General features: G+C 40.0%; 1 protein-coding gene across 1 annotated transcript in view; it reads right to left on the reverse strand.

The window, feature by feature from the left end:
- The window catches only part of rock1 (Rho-associated, coiled-coil containing protein kinase 1), a 68,668-nt gene that overhangs the window by 4,977 nt on the left and 44,022 nt on the right, over positions 1-19,669 (reverse strand). Inside the window, exons 11-29 of the mRNA XM_066719229.1 lie at positions 19,117-19,186; positions 18,816-18,904; positions 17,291-17,339; positions 16,720-16,855; positions 14,053-14,144; positions 13,474-13,720; positions 12,131-12,237; positions 10,723-10,861; positions 10,060-10,220; positions 9,030-9,214; positions 6,668-6,737; positions 5,115-5,218; positions 4,739-4,904; positions 4,264-4,357; positions 3,750-3,838; positions 3,270-3,461; positions 2,526-2,691; positions 657-727; positions 83-171 (exon numbers count right to left, since the gene is read on the reverse strand). Coding sequence (XP_066575326.1) covers positions 83-171; positions 657-727; positions 2,526-2,691; positions 3,270-3,461; positions 3,750-3,838; positions 4,264-4,357; positions 4,739-4,904; positions 5,115-5,218; positions 6,668-6,737; positions 9,030-9,214; positions 10,060-10,220; positions 10,723-10,861; positions 12,131-12,237; positions 13,474-13,720; positions 14,053-14,144; positions 16,720-16,855; positions 17,291-17,339; positions 18,816-18,904; positions 19,117-19,186 — 2,316 coding nt within the window. The remainder of the gene's footprint in view (positions 1-82; positions 172-656; positions 728-2,525; positions 2,692-3,269; positions 3,462-3,749; positions 3,839-4,263; positions 4,358-4,738; positions 4,905-5,114; positions 5,219-6,667; positions 6,738-9,029; positions 9,215-10,059; positions 10,221-10,722; positions 10,862-12,130; positions 12,238-13,473; positions 13,721-14,052; positions 14,145-16,719; positions 16,856-17,290; positions 17,340-18,815; positions 18,905-19,116; positions 19,187-19,669) is intronic.

The raw sequence follows: 19,669 nt of genomic DNA on the forward strand, positions 1-19,669 counted from the left end.
GATGAGAAAATATGAGTGGAATAATTACTCTTAAACGTATTTGACAGATAACAATTTGAGAGTTGGATTTATTCATACTCACTCAATATCTAGTACCATAGAAGGGTTCGACTGTTCTTTGTCCTGTTCATCGTTGTAGAACAGGATCTTCTTGCTGCTCACCACCACATACTGAAGACAAAAACAGACAGAGAACAAAAGGTCATTTGCAGTTGTGGTGCAAAAAGGGTGACTGGAGCTACTGTAAACGGAAATAATAAGACGCGCCATGTGAACCAAGAGACTTATGCTTTTCTGCTGACCATCTCTGGTATAATTTCATACTTGGCTGAGTTGCCAAAATTGGTCACTGATGTTTCCAGAAGTCACAGAGACAAACTGAACTGGGACAATTTGTCTTTTGTTGTCGTGGCTCTACTAACTGTGAAATTAATGGAGTGAAATGCCTGACTGCAGATAACTCGATTTTCCTGGACTAGAAAACCACATTGTGAGTATCTGCTGTTTAGGACCAAAGGGTGATACAAGAATCAGACAACGCAGCATGACCAGACAACTCTCTTTGCTTTGATCGTCTTATCCACATACAAGCAGTGAGTTTAAAGATGAATGGAGAAAGTAGGCAAAACAGGAACATACAAATAATGATAACATACCTGCTTCTTCCAGCCATATCGTTTTATATTGGCTCTGTTAGGTATTGATAACCACCCTTCCAGTCTTGATTCTGAGGAGAGAGATGGAGACAGAGGAATATTTGATAAAGAACCTAATGTAAAACCACCCTGCTACAAACACATGCAGTGTTTAGAAGCAACTGAAATAACTACAATTGAAAACGCAGGTCAAAAATAATATAACGGTGTCATATCAAGTCTTGAAAAGGTAGTTTTTCTAAGGCATGCTCTGGCACAAGACAAACCAAGGAAAACAATTAAAAAACAAGCAACATCTCCTTTTTATTTTTGTGAGCTCTCTATAAACTGACAGCTGAGTTCCTGTTGGGGAGCATGTGATTCCTTCTCTGTGTTCATGCCAACAGAATATGAAAATAAAATCCTTTCCAGTGCCAGGAAAATACTTCTTGGGCCTTTCTGAGCTGGGCACATGAGACCAGTGAGAATCTGGCAGGTTTTCAGCACTGTCTGAATGTGTCCAAAGCGATGATTAATAAACTGCAGTTTGTCATTAATACTGTATTTATAAGGTTCAATCATTGTAATATCTATACTTATTATCCTGTTTTTCTTCTGATTTATCATACCCCTGGTTTCCTTTGCATGCATTTCAGGCCCTGTCGATTAATTACAAGCATGCAATAAATATTATGGAGATTTATTTATTTTAAAATGACACTTACAAAATTTGCAGATTCAAGTTTTTATAAATGACAAATATTGTCTTTCACTCAGAACAGACCCTTCAGTAGTACTGCCCAATTAAGGGGATGCGTTCCATGAAAACCATAGCCAAAAAGAAATTGACAGCCACACATACGCAGACCAGGCACAAAGGGACCCAGAACTCCAGTTTACTCACACAGGAAAAAGAATAGAAGATACAAAGATAAGGAGAGCAAGGAGAACCAACTAGACATGGGGAATAAGAAATGAGAAACGAGTTTAACAGACTGACACAAAGCATTCAATGTACACTTAAAAGGAATAAACTACATATAGAGGCATATTTATTCTGAAGGGGTACAACAATGATTTTAGAAGCTGAGCCTTTCATTGTATACATAGCTAGTTTACAGGTAGTCTGTAATGGCAAATTACCTCAGGGAAGCGCATCTGAAAGGACCTCCCACAACAGATTAACTATTCCTTTATCTCTCAGCAAAGCACAGATGTCTAAAATGCAGATGCTTTGTGGTTATGTTGAGTCACCACACTGAGACCCCCCCCAGGTCCTTGATGTGTGAATGCCAGCAGGATTCACTACATAGCTGCTGCAGCGACAGACAACATTGTGTGGGCGGACATTACTCACAATCTTGGCTTTCACCCTAGCCGCTATATAGTGAATCCCAACAGTGTTTCACCTTTAATCTGTCTGAGAAATGTTTTACTGCAAGGAAGCTAATGGCAGGTTCAACTGTGGAACAAAGATTACAGGAATAAAACTAAACGTATGACAAATGTGAACAATCACATGAAAATAAGATAGCTGCTCACAATTGAGCAATATTCTCACGTAAACTAAAAGTGACAAAGAAAATAATAAAGAAAATAAATTAAGTTTATTTTTGGGCTCAGCTCTTTTGCTTCCCTGTAAACCAAATTCATCCTCTAGAAGGCAAACCTGCACCGTGAAAGAGCTGTATTTACTCCATTTCCTCAAATGAGTTCTGTTTTATTCTGTTTCTCAGCCCACGTAAAGGGCAAACCTTCTCTATAATAATAGGTGTGAAAACAACATACTGCTCTATGTCACAACAACAGCTAATTGACTGTCCCGGGCTGAAGGAATGCCTTCCCCAAGAGAGCTGCTGTGCGAGTGAAGGGGCTCCATGCATGACCTACCTGCTATGTTGCCGTCTGTCTCGTCGGTCTGGAGGCTGGCCACACTCGAGTTGTCCATGCGCAGCTGCAGGTCATTGAGCTTCTCTCTCAGCTGCTCGATGTCACTCTCCTTACTGTCCAGCTGCATCTGAAGCTCATTGCGGTACGTGCATTCCTCAGACAATTGCTGATGTAGGCAAAACATTAAAAAACAATGGTGAAAACAATACTCACTTCCTTTTGTTATTCAAGCAAGACAGTTGTTTGTTTACTTTAGAAAACAGAAGGAAATTATTTGAATACGTTTGACTAAAACTGAAAGCGCGCACATGCTAAGGACGTTGGTTTATTTAGACTAGGCATACCTTCCGCTTTACTTTGCCACTGGAAAATCTACTTCACTTCCCATGTCAGTTTAAGCTGTAATTTAACCGTCTTCTACATGAGGCGCTCAGTGAAAGTCATTATTCATTGTGTACTTGGCATGAACTGTACAACTCGGGAGATACATTTGATCTGACCTATACCAGAACAGAATTACACTGAATTTGTATTAAATAACTGGAGATCTCAAGCTAAAATTTCTCCCAATACCTAACCTTGCAGTGACAATACTGAAATGAAATGGAATTCATGGACGCAGGAATGCAGTGTACTCTTGCGAGGGCTGCTATGACATTCAATTACAGTGTTTTTGTCAGCCGTACGTGTTAGCACGCTCTAGAGAAACCACAATTTCCTGTGAAAGCTGAAAGTCTCGCCTACCGCCTGCATTTCACTCAGCTCCTTCTGGTACTTGATGGCCATGTGGTTGAACTTCTCCTTCTCCTGGTTCAGCTCCAACTGTAGCTTCCGGTTTTCCTTCTCCTTCTTCCTCAGGTCTGCTGTGCTGCCCTTCTTCTTCTGGTCCAGCTTCATGTCTTTGCGGTTCATGATCTCGGCCAGCTTGTTCACCGCCTGTACAAAGCAACCATTATATAGTTAGGCTCTTCAATAGACCAGTATATGAACCAGTCACAAGCTACAGAACCAGTACAGCAGTTCCGGTCCAGGCCTAAATGGGGACATTGAAATCGCTGGTAAAGCCCTTATTCAAGCCTGTAGATTTGTAGTTTGAAATGTAACTTATGCTCCAATTAATTAAATTAATGATAATTACATTATAAAAATAAAAACAAGTGAATTCAACCGTTGCCTTGAAAGGTATCACATTTCTTGTCACTTCCTCTGGCATCACAGCCCTACCTGTGTTTTGAGAGTCCGCTCAGTGTTCAAGACCTTCTCGTAGTTTGCCTTAATGGAATTCACTCTCTCTTCCTTCTGGGCAGCAAACTCTGTGGAATCAAATACAAAAAACAGCAGTCTTTGGTCAGTTGTACTGCATCACAGGAGACCTGGAGGCCTGTTCTCTCCTACTGCTTAGGTCAGAGCTCACTGGTAGAAATAGGACTACTATCCAAAGGAAACTACATTCTTCTCTCATTCAGTAGCTCTTCATTCTCCTCCAGAGAACCTCTTGCACCTTCCTCAAATCCTGTCTACTAACTGTCCACCTATTGCCCTGGCTACTCTAACCACTTATTTGCCAAAAAAAACCTTAGAAAGTCCTATTTGGCAAGAAGAATGAAACACTTCTTGTCCTCTGAAAAACAGTGTGTCCCATTTAATTACTATGACACTGGCAATACAAAATATATTGTTCATGTTCTTGGATTAATAAAAGCCTGCAGCTGGATCCGTGGCTAATGTGTGAGGTTACCTTGCTCCTGGGTCCGTATCTTCTCATCAAGATCTGCCTTCTCCTTGGTGAGGATTTCCACATCTTTGGTCAACGTTTTATTGGATTCTTCAAGCTAATGGTACCAAAAACAAACATTTCTTCATACATAATTTTACTGCTACTTGTGGTGATTGAAAAATGATGTATTTAAATAATAGCTGTTCTGAGATGTAAAATCTCCAATACAAGTGTAATTAAATATCTAAAAGATGCATGAAATGATCATGCAATGCCTTACTTCTGAAATCTCTAGCTATACATCTTACAACTCAATGATGTTTACAACTGACCACGTGAGAGCATATTTAAAATGCCCACACAGATGCTTCAAAAGGATGCAGGCCGAGGGGGATTTCAGCTACTGTCCAATTACTAGAAAGGGCACTGGTGATCTGGGTGTGGTATGGAGCTGGCAGGGAGTGGGACAGGTTGCATGGCCCCAGCAGTCACTGACCAAAGCAATGGTGCTCTCCTTTTCACTGAGCTCTTGCTTGTTGCGCGCTGCTGCCTTCTTGCTCTCCTGGCTGAGCTCAAAATACTGCTCCTCCTGTAGCGCACGCGCCAGCTGCTCCGACTCAGCTTTGGTCACTGTCAAGTCCAGCTGGGCCGACAGAGAGTCCCTGTGAAAGACAGTCCTAACGTTAATCCCCTGCAAGCACACGGCCACCCCTCAGCCACTTCTTATGATGGAGACTGACCCATTTGGAATAGCAAATGAATGTCCACTATGAACCACTTAGAAAGCTGAAGAAAACTAAATAGGAGAAAATAGCCGTCACCTATATAGCACAGATATCCCTTTTTTATCTGTCCTTGAAATATTGCTGTACCTTTCGTTGTGGAGTTCTTGAACCTTCTGGTGTGTGTCCTGGATATGTTTGTTCTTCTCTTCTATTTCCTCCTTTAACTCTTTGACCTGAGTTTTGTATAGTGTCTGAAAAGAAAGCGAAAAGGTCTAAAATTATCGGGCTGTTATGCAAGGCAGTTCTCCAGCTGCGATCTCTGAGACCAAAGGTTTTCTTTTGTTAAGTGGCACGAGCCTTTTCATCTGACACATGGAATCAGGAAACCTGGCTAAAACAGCATCTGACAAATACACAATGACTATAAGACACTGTGTAAGGCTTAATGTTCAAATTGGTGGAATTACTTCCTTTGATGTCTTCGTAAGTACACGAGAGAAATAAGAATATAAGAATGGCATAGAGATCGTACAGAAAATACAGCTGCACTGCAATTACTTTAAAACACCTGTATCCAAATCACTGTTACTGAGTGCTAGATTAATGCTAAATTAATCTAATGCTACTTGGGGAGCAAAAAATCCAAGCTGGAACCTAATCAGGTGTTTAACCTATGCCTCTCATACAGTTGTTTTTTACCACCAAAGAGCATGACTCCTGAACAATGAAGTGCTTTCTGATGTTCTCAATTTTGAATGTTGAAGACTTGCAAATGTTGAAATATGCTTGCAGAACACAAAAACCAAAAAGAGGAAACCATGAATACATATCAATTAAATATCAAAAGGAGAACAGTTGAGATAAAAAATCTGTACTCTCTGTAATAACTGTGGACTTTGCCCAGAAACATATAAAAAAGATATCAACCTATAAACTGTAAGAAATAGGACCGGATATTCAACAGTCAGCAAACAGAATAGTAAATCATTGATCTCAACACGCGAGAAACACCCGAGGCCAATAACTCCTAATGATATTAATCACTGCGAGCTTACACACCTTGTTGTGCTAGGTGCAAAGTCTTGAAACTATCAGTGGAGTGCTCAAACTGTGCAGAGTACATTCAGGTGGTGGGGTACTGAATAACTGGTGTCTTACAGAAGTTCAGTGGCTTAATTTTATGAAAAAATTGACATTCATCCAAACAGATCCTACGAAAAGGTAAAGTGCATAGCCAAAACCAATCATAAATGCAGACCAGCACATGTATTGGGATTCTAACCAGTTGTCATAGGATCAAAAGTCAAAGTTTTTCATTTGCCTTCTGCTTCATCTGTGGCGACCACTTTCTTTGATAAGGGCTCACTGTCATGTGCTTCCATACACAAATAAAGCATCTCTTGGTCAAATCCGTGTTCGGTCGTAGACATCAGCCTATTACAAGGCACTCTATTGTACAGCCGCACATGGACATCCCACCAGCAGGGGGAGCAATGGGAGTGATGTTAATCTCCTAATCATAAAATTGCACAAGAGAGCTCACGTGTAAGTGAAAAGCATATATAAAGCATTGAGAGAAATGGATTGATCATAATAGTAGTTTGCCAAGTGACCAGATCTAGTGAAAGGCAAGCAATCGTCGTGTGTGTGTGAGAGTGAATGCTGTTAGGTGAAATATCTTAACAAGGTGTTACACTTACCGAAAAATACTGTTCAGCTTCAAGCTGGTCCTGTAGCTCTCTCATCTGACCCTCATTCCCCCGGTACTGCCTAAGGGAAAGGGTGGTTACAATAGGATTAATCAGGGCTGTAAATGTGCAGATGACAGACAGACAAGACAGAGACTCAGCACAACAGAACCCCTGCAGTAGTTTTCAAGGACACACAAGCAACCGTCAGACCACTGCTGTACTATTTTCACAAGTAACTTCAAAACTAGCTCTGGATAGCTGCTGCTCACATTTTCTTAACACACAAATTAAGAGCATGTTTAAGATGATACACTTTATTAATAATACATACAGTGAGGGAAAAAAGTATTTGATATTGTACGTTTGCCCACTGACAAAGAAATGATCAGTCTATAATTTGAATGGTAGGTGTATTTTAACAGTGAGAGACAGAATAACAACAAAAAAATCCAGAAAAACGCATTTCAAAACAGTTATAAATTGATTTGCATGTTAATGAGGGAAATAAGTATTTGACCCCTTTGACTTAGTACTTGGTGGCAAAACCCTTGTTGGCAATCACAGAGGTCAGACGTTTCTTGTAGTTGGCCACCAGGTTTGCACACATCTCAGGAGGGATTTTGTCCCACTCCTCTTTGCAGATCCTCTCCAAGTCATTAAGGTTTTGAGGCTGACGTTTGGCAACTTGAACCTTCAGCCCCCTCCACAGATTTTCTATGGGATTAAGGTCTGGAGACTGGCTAGGCCACTCCAGGACCTTAATGTGCTTCTTCTTGAGCCACTCCTTTGTTGCCCTGGCTGTGTGTTTTGGGTCATTGTCATGCTGGAATACCCATCCACGACCCATTTTCAATGCCCTGGCTGAGGGAAGGAGGTTCTCACCCAAGGTTTGACGGTACATGGCCCCGTCCATCGTCCCTTTGATGCAGTGCAGTTGTCCTGTCCCCTTAGCAGAAAAACACCCCCAAAGCATAATTCCACCTCCATGTTTGACGGTGGGGATGGTGTTCTTGGGGTCACAGGCAGCATTCCTCCTCCTCCAAACACGGCGAGTTGAGTTGATGCCAAAGAGTTCGATTTTGGTCTCATCTGACCACAACACTTTCACCCAGTTCTCCTCTGAATCATTCAGATGTTCATTGGCAAACTTCAGACGGGCCTGTACATGTGCTTTCTTGAGCAGGGGGACCTTGCGGGCGCTGCAGGATTTCAGTCCTTCATGGCGTAGTGTGTTACCAATTGTTTTCTTGGTGACTATGGTCCCAGCTGCCTTGAGATCATTAACAAGATCCTCCCGTGTAGTTCTGGGCTGATTCCACACCGTTCTCATGATCATTGAAACTCCACGAGGTGAGATCTTGCATGGAGCCCCAGAGCGAGGGAGACTGAAAGTTATTTTGTGTTTCTTCCATTTGCGAATAATCGCACCAACTGTTGTCACCTTCTCACCAAGCTGCTTGGCGATGGTCTTGTAGCCCATTCCAGCCTTGTGTAGGTCTACAATCTTGTCCCTGACATCCTTGGACAGCTCTTTGGTCTTGACCATGGTGGAGAGTTTGGAATCTGATTGATTGATTTCTTCTGTGGACAGGTGTCTTTTATACAGGTAACGAGCTGAGATTAGGAGCACTCCCTTTAAGAGAGTGCTCCTAATCTCAGCTCGTTACCTGTATAAAAGACACCTGGGAGCCAGAAATCTTGCTGATTGATAGAGGATCAAATACTTATTTCCCTCATTAACATGCAAATCAATTTATAACTGTTTTGAAATGCGTTTTTCTGGATTTTTTTGTTGTTATTCTGTCTCTCACTGTTAAAATACACCTACCATTAAAATTATAAACTGATCATTTCTTTGTCAGTGGGCAAACTTACAAAATCAGCAGGGGATCAAATACTTTTTTCCCCTCACTGTAAGTGCTTGTGAGATGTACAACAAATTCCTCAAATGTGCACCCGCGATGCCTATAACATTAATTTAAAACTCTGTATGTCTTAATTGTGGCTTGCACAATGAAAAAACACTTTTGCAGTCAGCACCCAAAATATTACATTTTAATGCATCATCGCAAACATAGTGCAAAGTTAGATAAATATCTATGTCTAGATACATAAACCAGCTCGTTCCTCAAATTTTTCTGTAGTTGTAAAAACTATTTAGAGAACATCAGGAATCAGGAATCAACAAATCAAAAATCACATACAGGCCATTTCTCAGTAGAAATTTTCTTGCAAACAATGTGACGACATCAAATCAACTACAGTTGACTAGAATAATACTTAATCAAATGTTTATTATTTTCTCTATTCTCTGAAATTGCTGCAGCCCTGCTTAAGCAGCTCTCAGAGGAAGTGATTGACGTGCACTTACTTGGTGAGCTGAGCCAGCTGGAACTCCAGGGACCGCTTGGTCTCCAGGGCACTGTTGATTTCTTGTTTGAGCTGCTTCTCCGAGCCCTTCATCCTGTCAGCCTCCATGGCCCGTGACTTGAGCTCACCCTGAGCCACGATGCGCTTGTTGGACTCCTGTTCCAGCTGGACCCGCAGACTCCTCACCTGGGATTGAGTTACAGAGCAGACTGAACCCCATGCATCTCCAAAATCCACAGTCCTTACATAACTGCACAGTCCCTGTGCCGCCCCAGAGGGGTTCAATAATGGAAGTACAGGAGAGGGTTGAAAAAACATCTGCACAGTTCAGAGGATGTTGACCTCTCACCCAAGGGCCAAGGTTTTGCAGTTTGGGAGCATGTTCCACGCACACCTGCCTGAAAGAGTTCCTCTCCTAGCATCCCAATCATATGACATAATGGGATACTTCTCCACAATGTTAAATTGTGTTTTATCTTTTATAGAAAGAAAGATAAATAAAATGTCAGAGTGATCAAGAGGTTTGGAACCCATTGTTTAGACACAATGCAGACCAAATTTAAAAATGTGTTGTACATGCAGTGTTTAACCAGGAAATTACATAGCCATGTGGGGGGGGGGTGGTAGTGACAACAAACTTGAAAGCAGGGGGTGGCGGTAGCGAAGATGAACCTTGCGGGGGGGAACATTCACGCATTTGTTTGGCCAGACGGCACCAATTTTTGGCCAGGCGCATTTTTGGCCTGAATATAGCTACGGGAAACCCTGGCATGGTATTTGCCTGCAAATTACACTTTAATATTCATATCAGTTATTTAGTAATAGTTTGTATAATTATTATTAATGGCAGTATTATTACTTTTAATTGAGCAATGAGCTACATGGCCCGTTTAGAAAATGGTTCCATGAATAAGAAATCTGACAAAATAAATACAACTGAAACAGCAAGCCAGATAAAGTGAACATTTAATACATTATGTTGCAGTCCCCTAGATCTAACCAGCAAAATAGAGAAATTCCAAAACACTAACCTCTTCTTCAAGCCTCTCCTTCTGCTTCATGAGCTGCTCGATCTTCTGCACAGATTGCTTGAGGTCAAACTCCAGCATGGAGCACTGCTTCTCCACTTCCACCACACGGTTCTCTGCCTTCATCCTCGCCGTGCTTTCCTCGGACACCTTCTGCTCCACTGCTGTGGGGGCAGACACTGGGCTCAGCGCTTGCATCACACATCACATTTGGTTGTGGTAATTTGTCTTTACTTAGCATTTGCTCATGTGTGCCCCCACCAAACTGATCGTTTGCATCACGTTTCAGCTCATAGATGTCAATGGCCTCATCCACTGTGATGCTTGGCAGGTGGAAGTTAAGAGCCTGATCGATAAACCAGACTGTTCTGGGTTCAGTTAAACAGGGTGGGTAGCCCTGTAATTTGCTACAAGTGAAAAAGTACGTAACTCTGGGAAAGCTCTTTACACAACACAGCTTTCCGAGCCTGGGGATGGGTGAGGCATAGACATTCAAGTGGGACAATCTCATTTCACAAATATTTCCCCACAGTACAGCTCCACTTCGTATAGGAACAAAACTCAATACAGTCACACTGGAGATAGTATTTCCAAGGTAACTGAGTTAGAAGCACAAATCCAGGACAATCATCTGAAGCAGTCAACTCTAACAGATTCAACACCCACCTTGCATGGCCGCTGACTTGGCCTCCTCTATGGACTCGTACTTGTCTGTGAGCCGGGCCTTGGTGGTCAGCTCGTGCTCCAGTCTCTGCTGTAGAGTCTTCAGCTTGTAATTCAGGTCAATCTCCAAGTTGTTCTTTTCCTACAAACCAAAAGCCACAGTTTGATCTTCACGATTCAAACAGACGTGATTTTAGGGAAAACAGTCCAATCTTTTGTACTTGCCCCAAGGTACGAGTTGACATTGTGGTGGGGCTTTTTTTTTTTTTGTGTGCATTTACTTAAAAATCTCAATATAAGTTACTCCATTGTGTGATATTTTTTATATACACTACCAGTCAAACGTTTTAGAACACCCAATTTTTCCAGTTTTTATTGAAATGTAAGCAGTTCAAGTCCAGTGAATAACCTGAAATGGCACAAAGGGAGGCGGTAAACTGCCAAAGTTAAAAAAAAAAAAAAAAAAAAAGTTTTGGTTACCAAAAACTGAAAAATAATGTACATTTCAGAGTTATATACTGTGTTACTACACCCTCTTAAGCATTATTTGGCAGTATTATGAGCCTGTACATATTAGTTACAATGTGTTCCTACAATGCACACATCGTTTGAAAGCTTATTCTCTTGGCTACCAGCGCGTTTTATTCTCAAATACATCCGATTTACAGTTTCCATGTCGCCCATCGTCATTCAGAGCCCGGGGGGTAAACATGCAGTCTGCTCCTGGGGGGTGGGGGGGGGGGTCTCATTTAGACAGTCACAGATCACTGAGTTTCGATCGGATGTCTTTGCAAATAGGCTTGTTTTGTTCAGAACAACCTAACGATTAATCCAAAATATATTATTTGATGTTCTATCAAACACACAGAAGTTCAGATCCAATTATGTAAAATCGTTGTGTATTAGTAGATTGTAAACAGAGTTTTCCATCCTGACATTTTGAGGTCTCTACGGGTGTGTATTGCTTCTACCAAAACGTGGATGGTCTTGTTTTGATCAGTAGACTGTCTGGTTACAGAATGTCATAATTGTCAATATTTTCTGAGATTTTGCATTCCTACTCAGACCAAGTATCCCCCCACCCCACATTTCAGAATATAAAAATTGTTCCAAAATATATCCAATTGTTTATTTGTTCTATGCTTTCATTTCAGAGTACATAGAGACATTAAACTGCATACATTTCTATAAAAACTGGACAAATGTGGTGTTCTAAAACTTTTGACCGGTAGTGTATATTAAATCCAATTATATTTCTGAGAAATTAACCACTGGACATTCTCCACCAATTGACAAAACAGTCAATTTACAGTGAACAAATATATATAAGTAGGTTTCCTTGCACTGACAATTTATGATAGTAATACTTCAGCCCTAGTATCATTGAATGAAAGAAAGAATGAGATCCAACCTTCTCCAGATTATTGCTTCTCTCCTGGGCTTGTTTCTTCTCTGCTTCCACTTTCGTAAGGTTAAGTTTGAGATTTTTAATGTCTTCTTGCAAACCAGTTATGCGCCCTGGAAATGACAAGAGAGAAGGATTTTGTTAATTATTATTTTTTTCTGAAGGCTTTTCATTCCTGGACAAGTTTCAGCTTGGGATTCTGCTTTCATGAGAACCAAAATATTTTTAACTGAACATCTAGAAGACTGTACCATTAAATATCCGCCTACACACCTTCTAATACTATAAAGCTGAAACACACAGATGGTGAAAAGGGTCTGCACGGGCATATTACTACTAATGCCAGACTTATCTTCCTCAACCATTGTTTTGTTTTATAGCACACGTTGGTGAGACATAAGTCATTCGATAAACTGCATGTTTTCTTTGGCCATGATTCAGGAATTGGATCAGTGAGATGGATTCAACAATAGGAAGACTAATGAAAATAGACTGGCCACATGAATTAATTTTGCAACAGGAAGAAAATGTGGCCTTTGAAGTCAGAATTAGGCCATTTATTAAAGAGGATCATCGAGGCCAATCACATTACTGAACTATTTCCTGGAAAGTGTCGACTGGCTTGGAAAGCTGGTAAAATGCATGTAATTATCTGTGACAACACTCAGCTCAGTGTGCCCACTGATTCATGAATTACATCATGATATTGATCAATCATGGCTGAGCTGAGGGCCCGGAGGGAGGATTGTCCCTGGTCTTATTCTGGTATCACTGTGATGATACTAAAGAGTTTATTCACGGTCCATTTGTTGGCAAAGTATGCAGTAATGACCACTGAAATTTGAATGTTTACTGTGTGGGAACTGATGTTTATATCACAGGTCCAAGTTAAATATGAGCAATTTCACCACAATTAAATTCATATGTGGATTGTAAACTATTTCAGAGTGTATTGTCTATTTAGGCGAGTTATAAGGAAAGCTCTTAGTCTTAGGATCCAGATTTGTTCTCAGACAACCTGGATGATTCATTAAATCCGTACTTAGCATAACAGTGCATGTCTTCAGCTGGATTTTTCTTTCTCTTCTCATGTAAACATTTATTTCAGCCAATCAAAAAAAACTGGGTAGGCCTTTTTCAGATTTTGCAGTACGGTTATTCAGAAACTGTCAGCCTGGTCAGGTGGTCAGGTGTGCTTTATTTTGAGGAAAGATACAAGCTGGTTTGCTCCAGAGTCTGACATCATGGAAAAAGGTCAGACATAGGCCCATGAGGGTTAACTGGCTCACAGATCAGGCTTGAGGATTCATGATATTAGCATTTGCAAGTATTTCAGCATGATAACACACCTTGCAGCTCCCTGATCTCTTCTGAGCCCTCGCTCCAGTTCCTTCTCTCAGAGTCCAGCGAGGCCTGCAGCTGAAACACCTCCTTCTCCAGCTGCTGTCTGGAGTTGTTGATGGTGTGACTCTTCTCCTGCAGCTCTCTATTCATGGTTTCCAGCTGGCTCATGGCCTTGGTCATCTCCGTGTGGCTCTTCCGCAGCCTGGCCGCCGTGTCCGACTCCACCCTCAGCAGGTCATTGGCTTCCTGCAACTGTAAATTAACCGACAGGTGTGAAACTCCACCCCGTCCCCAAATGGCTGCACCTTCTGAGAAGACCATTTGCAAAAACATCGTGGATGTAAGTGCCATTTTCACATACAAAATCTAAGTGTCAGCACTGATAATTTGAAATTAATGTAAGTAAACAGTGCTTTGCAAGAGACCATTTTTAATAAAGTCTTGATTAATTAAACTGTAAACTCATTTCAGTGGTAGCACTTACAAATATTTCCATTCCATCCTAGTTTACTGCTCTTGAAAGACAAAAAGACAAGTAGCTGCAGATTGCTCAGTCACTTCCAAAGTCACTGTAGGCTACTTACTTGTTTCTGGAGCTGCGTTATCTTGTCGTTAGATATTTGGGAGTTTTGGCTTCTCTTCTTCATGTCCTCCAACTGCTCTTTTAAAGTCGACACTGAAAATAAAACGTGGTGGTTGAATACCTGCATCTCACTCGTTCCCTCAAATACTGCAACTTACCAAAGGAAACCAGTATTGTCCAATTTGCTCAAACTCTACTTAGCATTGTGTTTTGGAGCATGTCCTTCTTCTGGCAAAGGGACAATCTTGCATTAACACTTCAATACAACAGCGATTAAATCTATCCAATTTGTATTTTCAGAAATAATGTGGAAGTTTTAAATGTAAATCGCTATAATATGTACTTGGCTAAAAGCCCAAAACCATAGTGTTATTTATTTGTTTGTTTATTTAAGGATATTCCCATAAACTACCGCAATGGGGGCACAACGTAGTAATGACATCGTTTTTTGTTTGTATTTGAGTTACGATGTTGGGCAAACAAAATATAAACAACCCACAACTTCTTGTTTTCTTGATTTGGCTAATTTTGCAATAATAAGCTGACAAATTAGCCAATCAAAAGTCAGCGGTTTCAGGTGAAAGTAGCTACTGTTAAGACTCAAATGAAGATGCTCAAACTAAGTTCACAGAAGGCAAAGAAGAAAAGGCATAGGTAAGTAAACATATTTGATAAATGATATCAAATATAAACTTGAAATATTACAATTTGTGACAGGAATTATTGCGACAATTACGTTTAATTGAATTTGTTATCAACATGATGTGTGTGGTTATGGGGGGGGGGGCAGTATCGCAAAAAAGATCCGTCCCCGGGGTCTCACATACAGCACGCCACACACAGTTCACTTCCAATACAGGCAGCTCCGCACCCTCTACACCAGGGGTGGCTAACCCTGGTCCTGGAGAGCAGCAGGGTGTACAGGCTCTTTTGTTCAATTGAAACCAATTGTGTGTCTTAATTAGGCAAAATGTCCCTGTGTTTAAGGTATCCAATGATTGGTAATTTAGAGATCTGGAAATCCTGCAGGATTGCAGCTCTCCGGGACCAGGGTTAGCCACCGCTGTTCTGCACGCAAGCCAGCCCTGTGAACCAGATATGTCAAAAAATACTGTTAATGCTAGTTCTTGTTTGTGTGTTTTTCAGGTTAGATTAGCAAACGCATTAGCAAAAGATGGGATAGGAGGATTCATCTCCCCCAATGTTGAGAGAACATTTAATTTCACCCCCCAAATGGCTGCCCAGCTCCATAGGTGCAGTGGACACGCACCTTTTTCGACAGGTTGTATTTAGAAGTATAAATGTATGCGATATGTAGATTCATTACTTAACATACCGGTATTAAATCGTAATCACATTTAACATTGTAATAATAATTATAAAACATACCAATCGTTTTAAATATCACATTTTCAATTTAGAGGAGTTCAGTAAATGTTCGATCTCTTTCAACAGACTGCAATTTAAACCGTTGAGTGTCATTTTTGTTTTGTTTTAACCTTATAACGTGTAAATACTAATATAATTAAATCTTATTGAATAGGAGTTATGTGGCCAAATCCTGATATGCCGTGTGTCCTTTCCTTACTTGATAGACAAACGTACATTGTACATCTGGGCAGTATGAAAATGTTGATAATCTTTGAGACCCACCAAAAAAAACAACAACATTCAACTACAAGTTTTAATATTTAACTTGTTTGATTAAATTAAATAAATACCAAAAACAATCGTTTTGTATGTTCCCTTACAATGTTAGGGTATTACTCTTTGTGAGTACTGTGTAAATAATTATTTGCAGTATTTTATAATTGGCCAATAGCCAAAAACATGTTTTCTAGGTGGGATATGGACTTTAAGCTGTGTATGAAGACTTAAAATAGGATTTAGGGACTGATTGAATTGAAAGGCCAAGCTCTTCGTGTTAGTTATCTGCCCCACTAAGACAGCTGATTCTGACTGAACACAACACACAAATAACAGAATGAGGAACAGTCCTGCTTCATTGCATTACATTCTAATTTACCTCAGACACATTATGATTGCTTGCTATGTGCCATGTCTGTTATAGAGATTGATGGTCATGGTTCTCCATCCTCTTGTCTCCGTTAGGTTACAGAAGTTCTGTGTTGCCATTTCTATTTTCCAACTAGTGACTGATGTTTATATATCTATCTTTTGCTCTTTTTGCCTCAGATCTGGCTCGTTATTCCAGGATTTTCTCTACCCCACCCTTCCCCCAATGGGACTTCAAAAACTGAAGTTGCCCATTCTTTACTACTTGCATAAGACCTCTGACCTCTTGTCCTTTGTAACACTTCCTCATTTGTCATTTTCTGCGGATTTCTGTTCTCAGCATTCTCCTAGATGTGCTTTGCAAAGCTTTTCTCAATTGTCCAACTTCCACATCCATATAGACCAGTCAGCACTGCAGAAGACTGGAAGATGCCATTTTCTGGAAAGTTTCCTCAGATAATGCCACTCATCTATTAATCGCTGCAGCACTCCTCCTGTCTGATGTGATGTAGCCCCCAAAGTACCTGAATTTCTCAACTTTTTTATTTTTCACGTAGTGCTTTTTTACTTTTGTCATTTTTATGGAAATTAGCATTTTGTTCTTGTAGTTAACTTGTTTTCTTAGTTAAAAATACTAATAATAATAATTCACCCTCATTTTCCACATTGCGCCTCTTCTCTGCCTCCTGGTCGGCCTTTCTTTGGTATTCTGCAGCTCTGTGCTGCGCCAACATTTTCTCCTTCTCCAGAAGTGATACATTGGACTCCACATTTTTCCTTAGATTTGTCTAAAAAAGGATTCAACACATTTTTAAATTTAAAACAGACCAAGAGAATCAAGCACATCCCTACAAATCTGACCAGGCAATAGAACACCAGTGTAAGCAGAAGATAACAAAATAAATAATTGTATATACATTGTCTACATATTGTGACTCTTTTAAAAAGGAACTTATGAAATGCATTAAACATGCTAAATGCTAGTCTTCCTCCCTACAAACATTATAATGTCATTACAAACATAAGGTTTTATGGTGTGTGTCTGTGTATATATATATTCTAGCCAGTTTGATTTATTTATCTTTTTATCTCAAAGTTTAGATAACTCCGCTTACTAAATTCACTATTTCAGAATTTATTATATCCACCTTTTCAAAAATAAATGACCCACTCCCTGTTTAACCCCAAAGACAATTCCAGTCAGCAGACGCATTGGGACATACCTCTTCATCCAGATCCTTTATAATCTTGTCCAGTTTTGTGTTTGAAGTCCTGGAGGTGAAAAGGGAAAATGTTGAGATACAATGCCTGTTATACTGAATGATAGGCCATATTCTGTGGGGGACTTCCTATTATTGTCTATATCCTAATGTAGTGGTTCTCAATCCTGGTCCAGGTGGAACACCTACCCTGACGATTTTTGTTCCAACTGAGCTCTCAATTACTTAACTGAACCCTTGATTTGATTACATTTTAATCTTTAAATTGTATAACCGATACAAAAAGTTGGTTCCTTAATAAGCTAATTTCCTTAAACAATTGTATACTTAAAACACCAACTGTTAAAAATAATAAAAAGGCTCTGATTTAGGAAATTATTACTTCAATTAAGGGTTCAATTAAGTAATTGAGAGCTCAGTTGGAACAAAAACCAGCAGGGTCGGTGTTCCGCCAGGACCAGGATTGAGAACCACTGTCCTAATGTGTAGTGCATTTTGCCATGTTTGTGCAGGTAGCATCATGGACAGTCTAGAAAAGTGGGCACCCTCATTATGTTAGCAAAAACAGTCTTGCCTCAGCCAACTGGACAGGCCGCTTTAATAGGAAAGAGGTTAGTTCAGTCTCTGTGAACTTTTGTAAAAACAGTAAGCTGGCTTTAAGCAGTAGATTAATGAACACATAGGGGTCAGAAAGACATCAGACCACTACAGTCATTTCATCTGTGACTTCCGCTACATAGCAGCCCAGAGAACTACCCCACTGAGACACCTGACCTCACTGGGCTTTCTAAGGCCAGGATTCCTCTATATCCACTGAGAATGAGTCTGGAGAAGCACAGGACCAAAAGGAAGCCCTTAACAGTCTCAAAAGATGAATGGATTTGCTTCTACCCAGAACAAAAGGCTATTCTTAAAGATTCCAGTTATTACTCATTTGGTGACTAACAAAAGGCAAACTAACTCAGTATTTGAGCGATGGTAAAAGGCTCTTTGAAAACAGCTTCAAATATTTATTGTATGTTTACATTATGTTTGCCTTTGGGGCAGTAACTGCAACGTTTATTCTGACTTTAAGAAATAAGACAATAAAAAATATTTTGGAAAGAGGCTGAGAAACAAAACAACTAACCGGATGTGAAATAAAAAGTAAAACGAAGATATGTGTTTTGTGTTATTTGTGATTTTTGTGCGCATAAACAGATGGAAGTCCCTGTTAGAACTGTCTTGAGTTATTTAAATATAATCAAAAAAAATTATATGAAACACATTAATCTGTATTTTGTTTATTCTTTGACTGTATTCAAGCCCTGCAAAGCTCTATAAAAACATCAGATTGACTCTCCTCCCTGACACATTGTGACCTAGACAGCCCATTAACTCATCCTGAGCTTTGAGCAGCAAGCCTTCATTAGGTGAACACCATGAATATAGATTTTTTTTATAGAAGAAAATAAAAAGCAGATAGTTTTGTCTGAAAATTATAAACAAATTCATTTGCTAGGCTCTATATGAATCTTAAATTCTGTACCTGCACTTCTGTTCCATTTCCTCCTTCATCTGAATCTCATTATTGAGTTGCTCCTCCAGTTGGTAAATCCGTTTCTGAAGATTTTCAAGCTGCAGGAAAAAAGGAAAACGTTTCTTGATCAACAGACAGATTTTCAGTTTGTTTTACGATAGGGTTTCATTCATAAATTTAACTTCACCTGATGCTGGCATGAAACTCATTAACAGATGCATAAGGGTCAAATGGTTTAACAGTGCTTGAATATTCAGTTGTTTGAGATGAATACAGTAGAGGGATGTCTATGGTCGACTGACATACTTACATGGCTTTTATCTTCCTTGGCAGAACTGCTTCGCTTGTCACTTGACTTGGTGCTGGTGCCACGAACAAACCTGAAAGACCATGGTTTTCAATGTTTTCCATTTTAACCTAATTGGTGTACTGATCTGCCTTATCAATAAGTTCATGTCAAAAACATAACTGCAGGGAATATATGGAAGGCTGCAGATCCACATATGCATGCACAGATTAATTCATAATACCTCTCCCCTCCCCTGCGAGACTTAATGAACAGAACCAGAAAGATGATTTTGGTGAACATAAAGTCACGATCACATATCAGGTGTGTAATTGTGGTTTTGGTCAAAGATTTATTGTGAACTCTGCTTGACCAGATTACAAACACTGAGGAATGAGACTGAAAACAATTCCTTATTTACCCCCCATATTAAATAGTTGTGGGCAGTGGTTAGTTTTAAAGTGGTCAAATTACATTGGCCAAATGGAATGAAGAGATTTCATTTCATTCACATGCTGGAAATTCCTACATAAAGCTAGAATGCCATCTCTTTCACGCAATGGATAAATATACGGCC

The sequence above is a fragment of the Amia ocellicauda genome, chromosome 2 (genome assembly GCF_036373705.1).
Source record: "Amia ocellicauda isolate fAmiCal2 chromosome 2, fAmiCal2.hap1, whole genome shotgun sequence".
In the NCBI taxonomy this organism is placed as follows: Eukaryota; Metazoa; Chordata; class Actinopteri; order Amiiformes; family Amiidae; genus Amia; species Amia ocellicauda.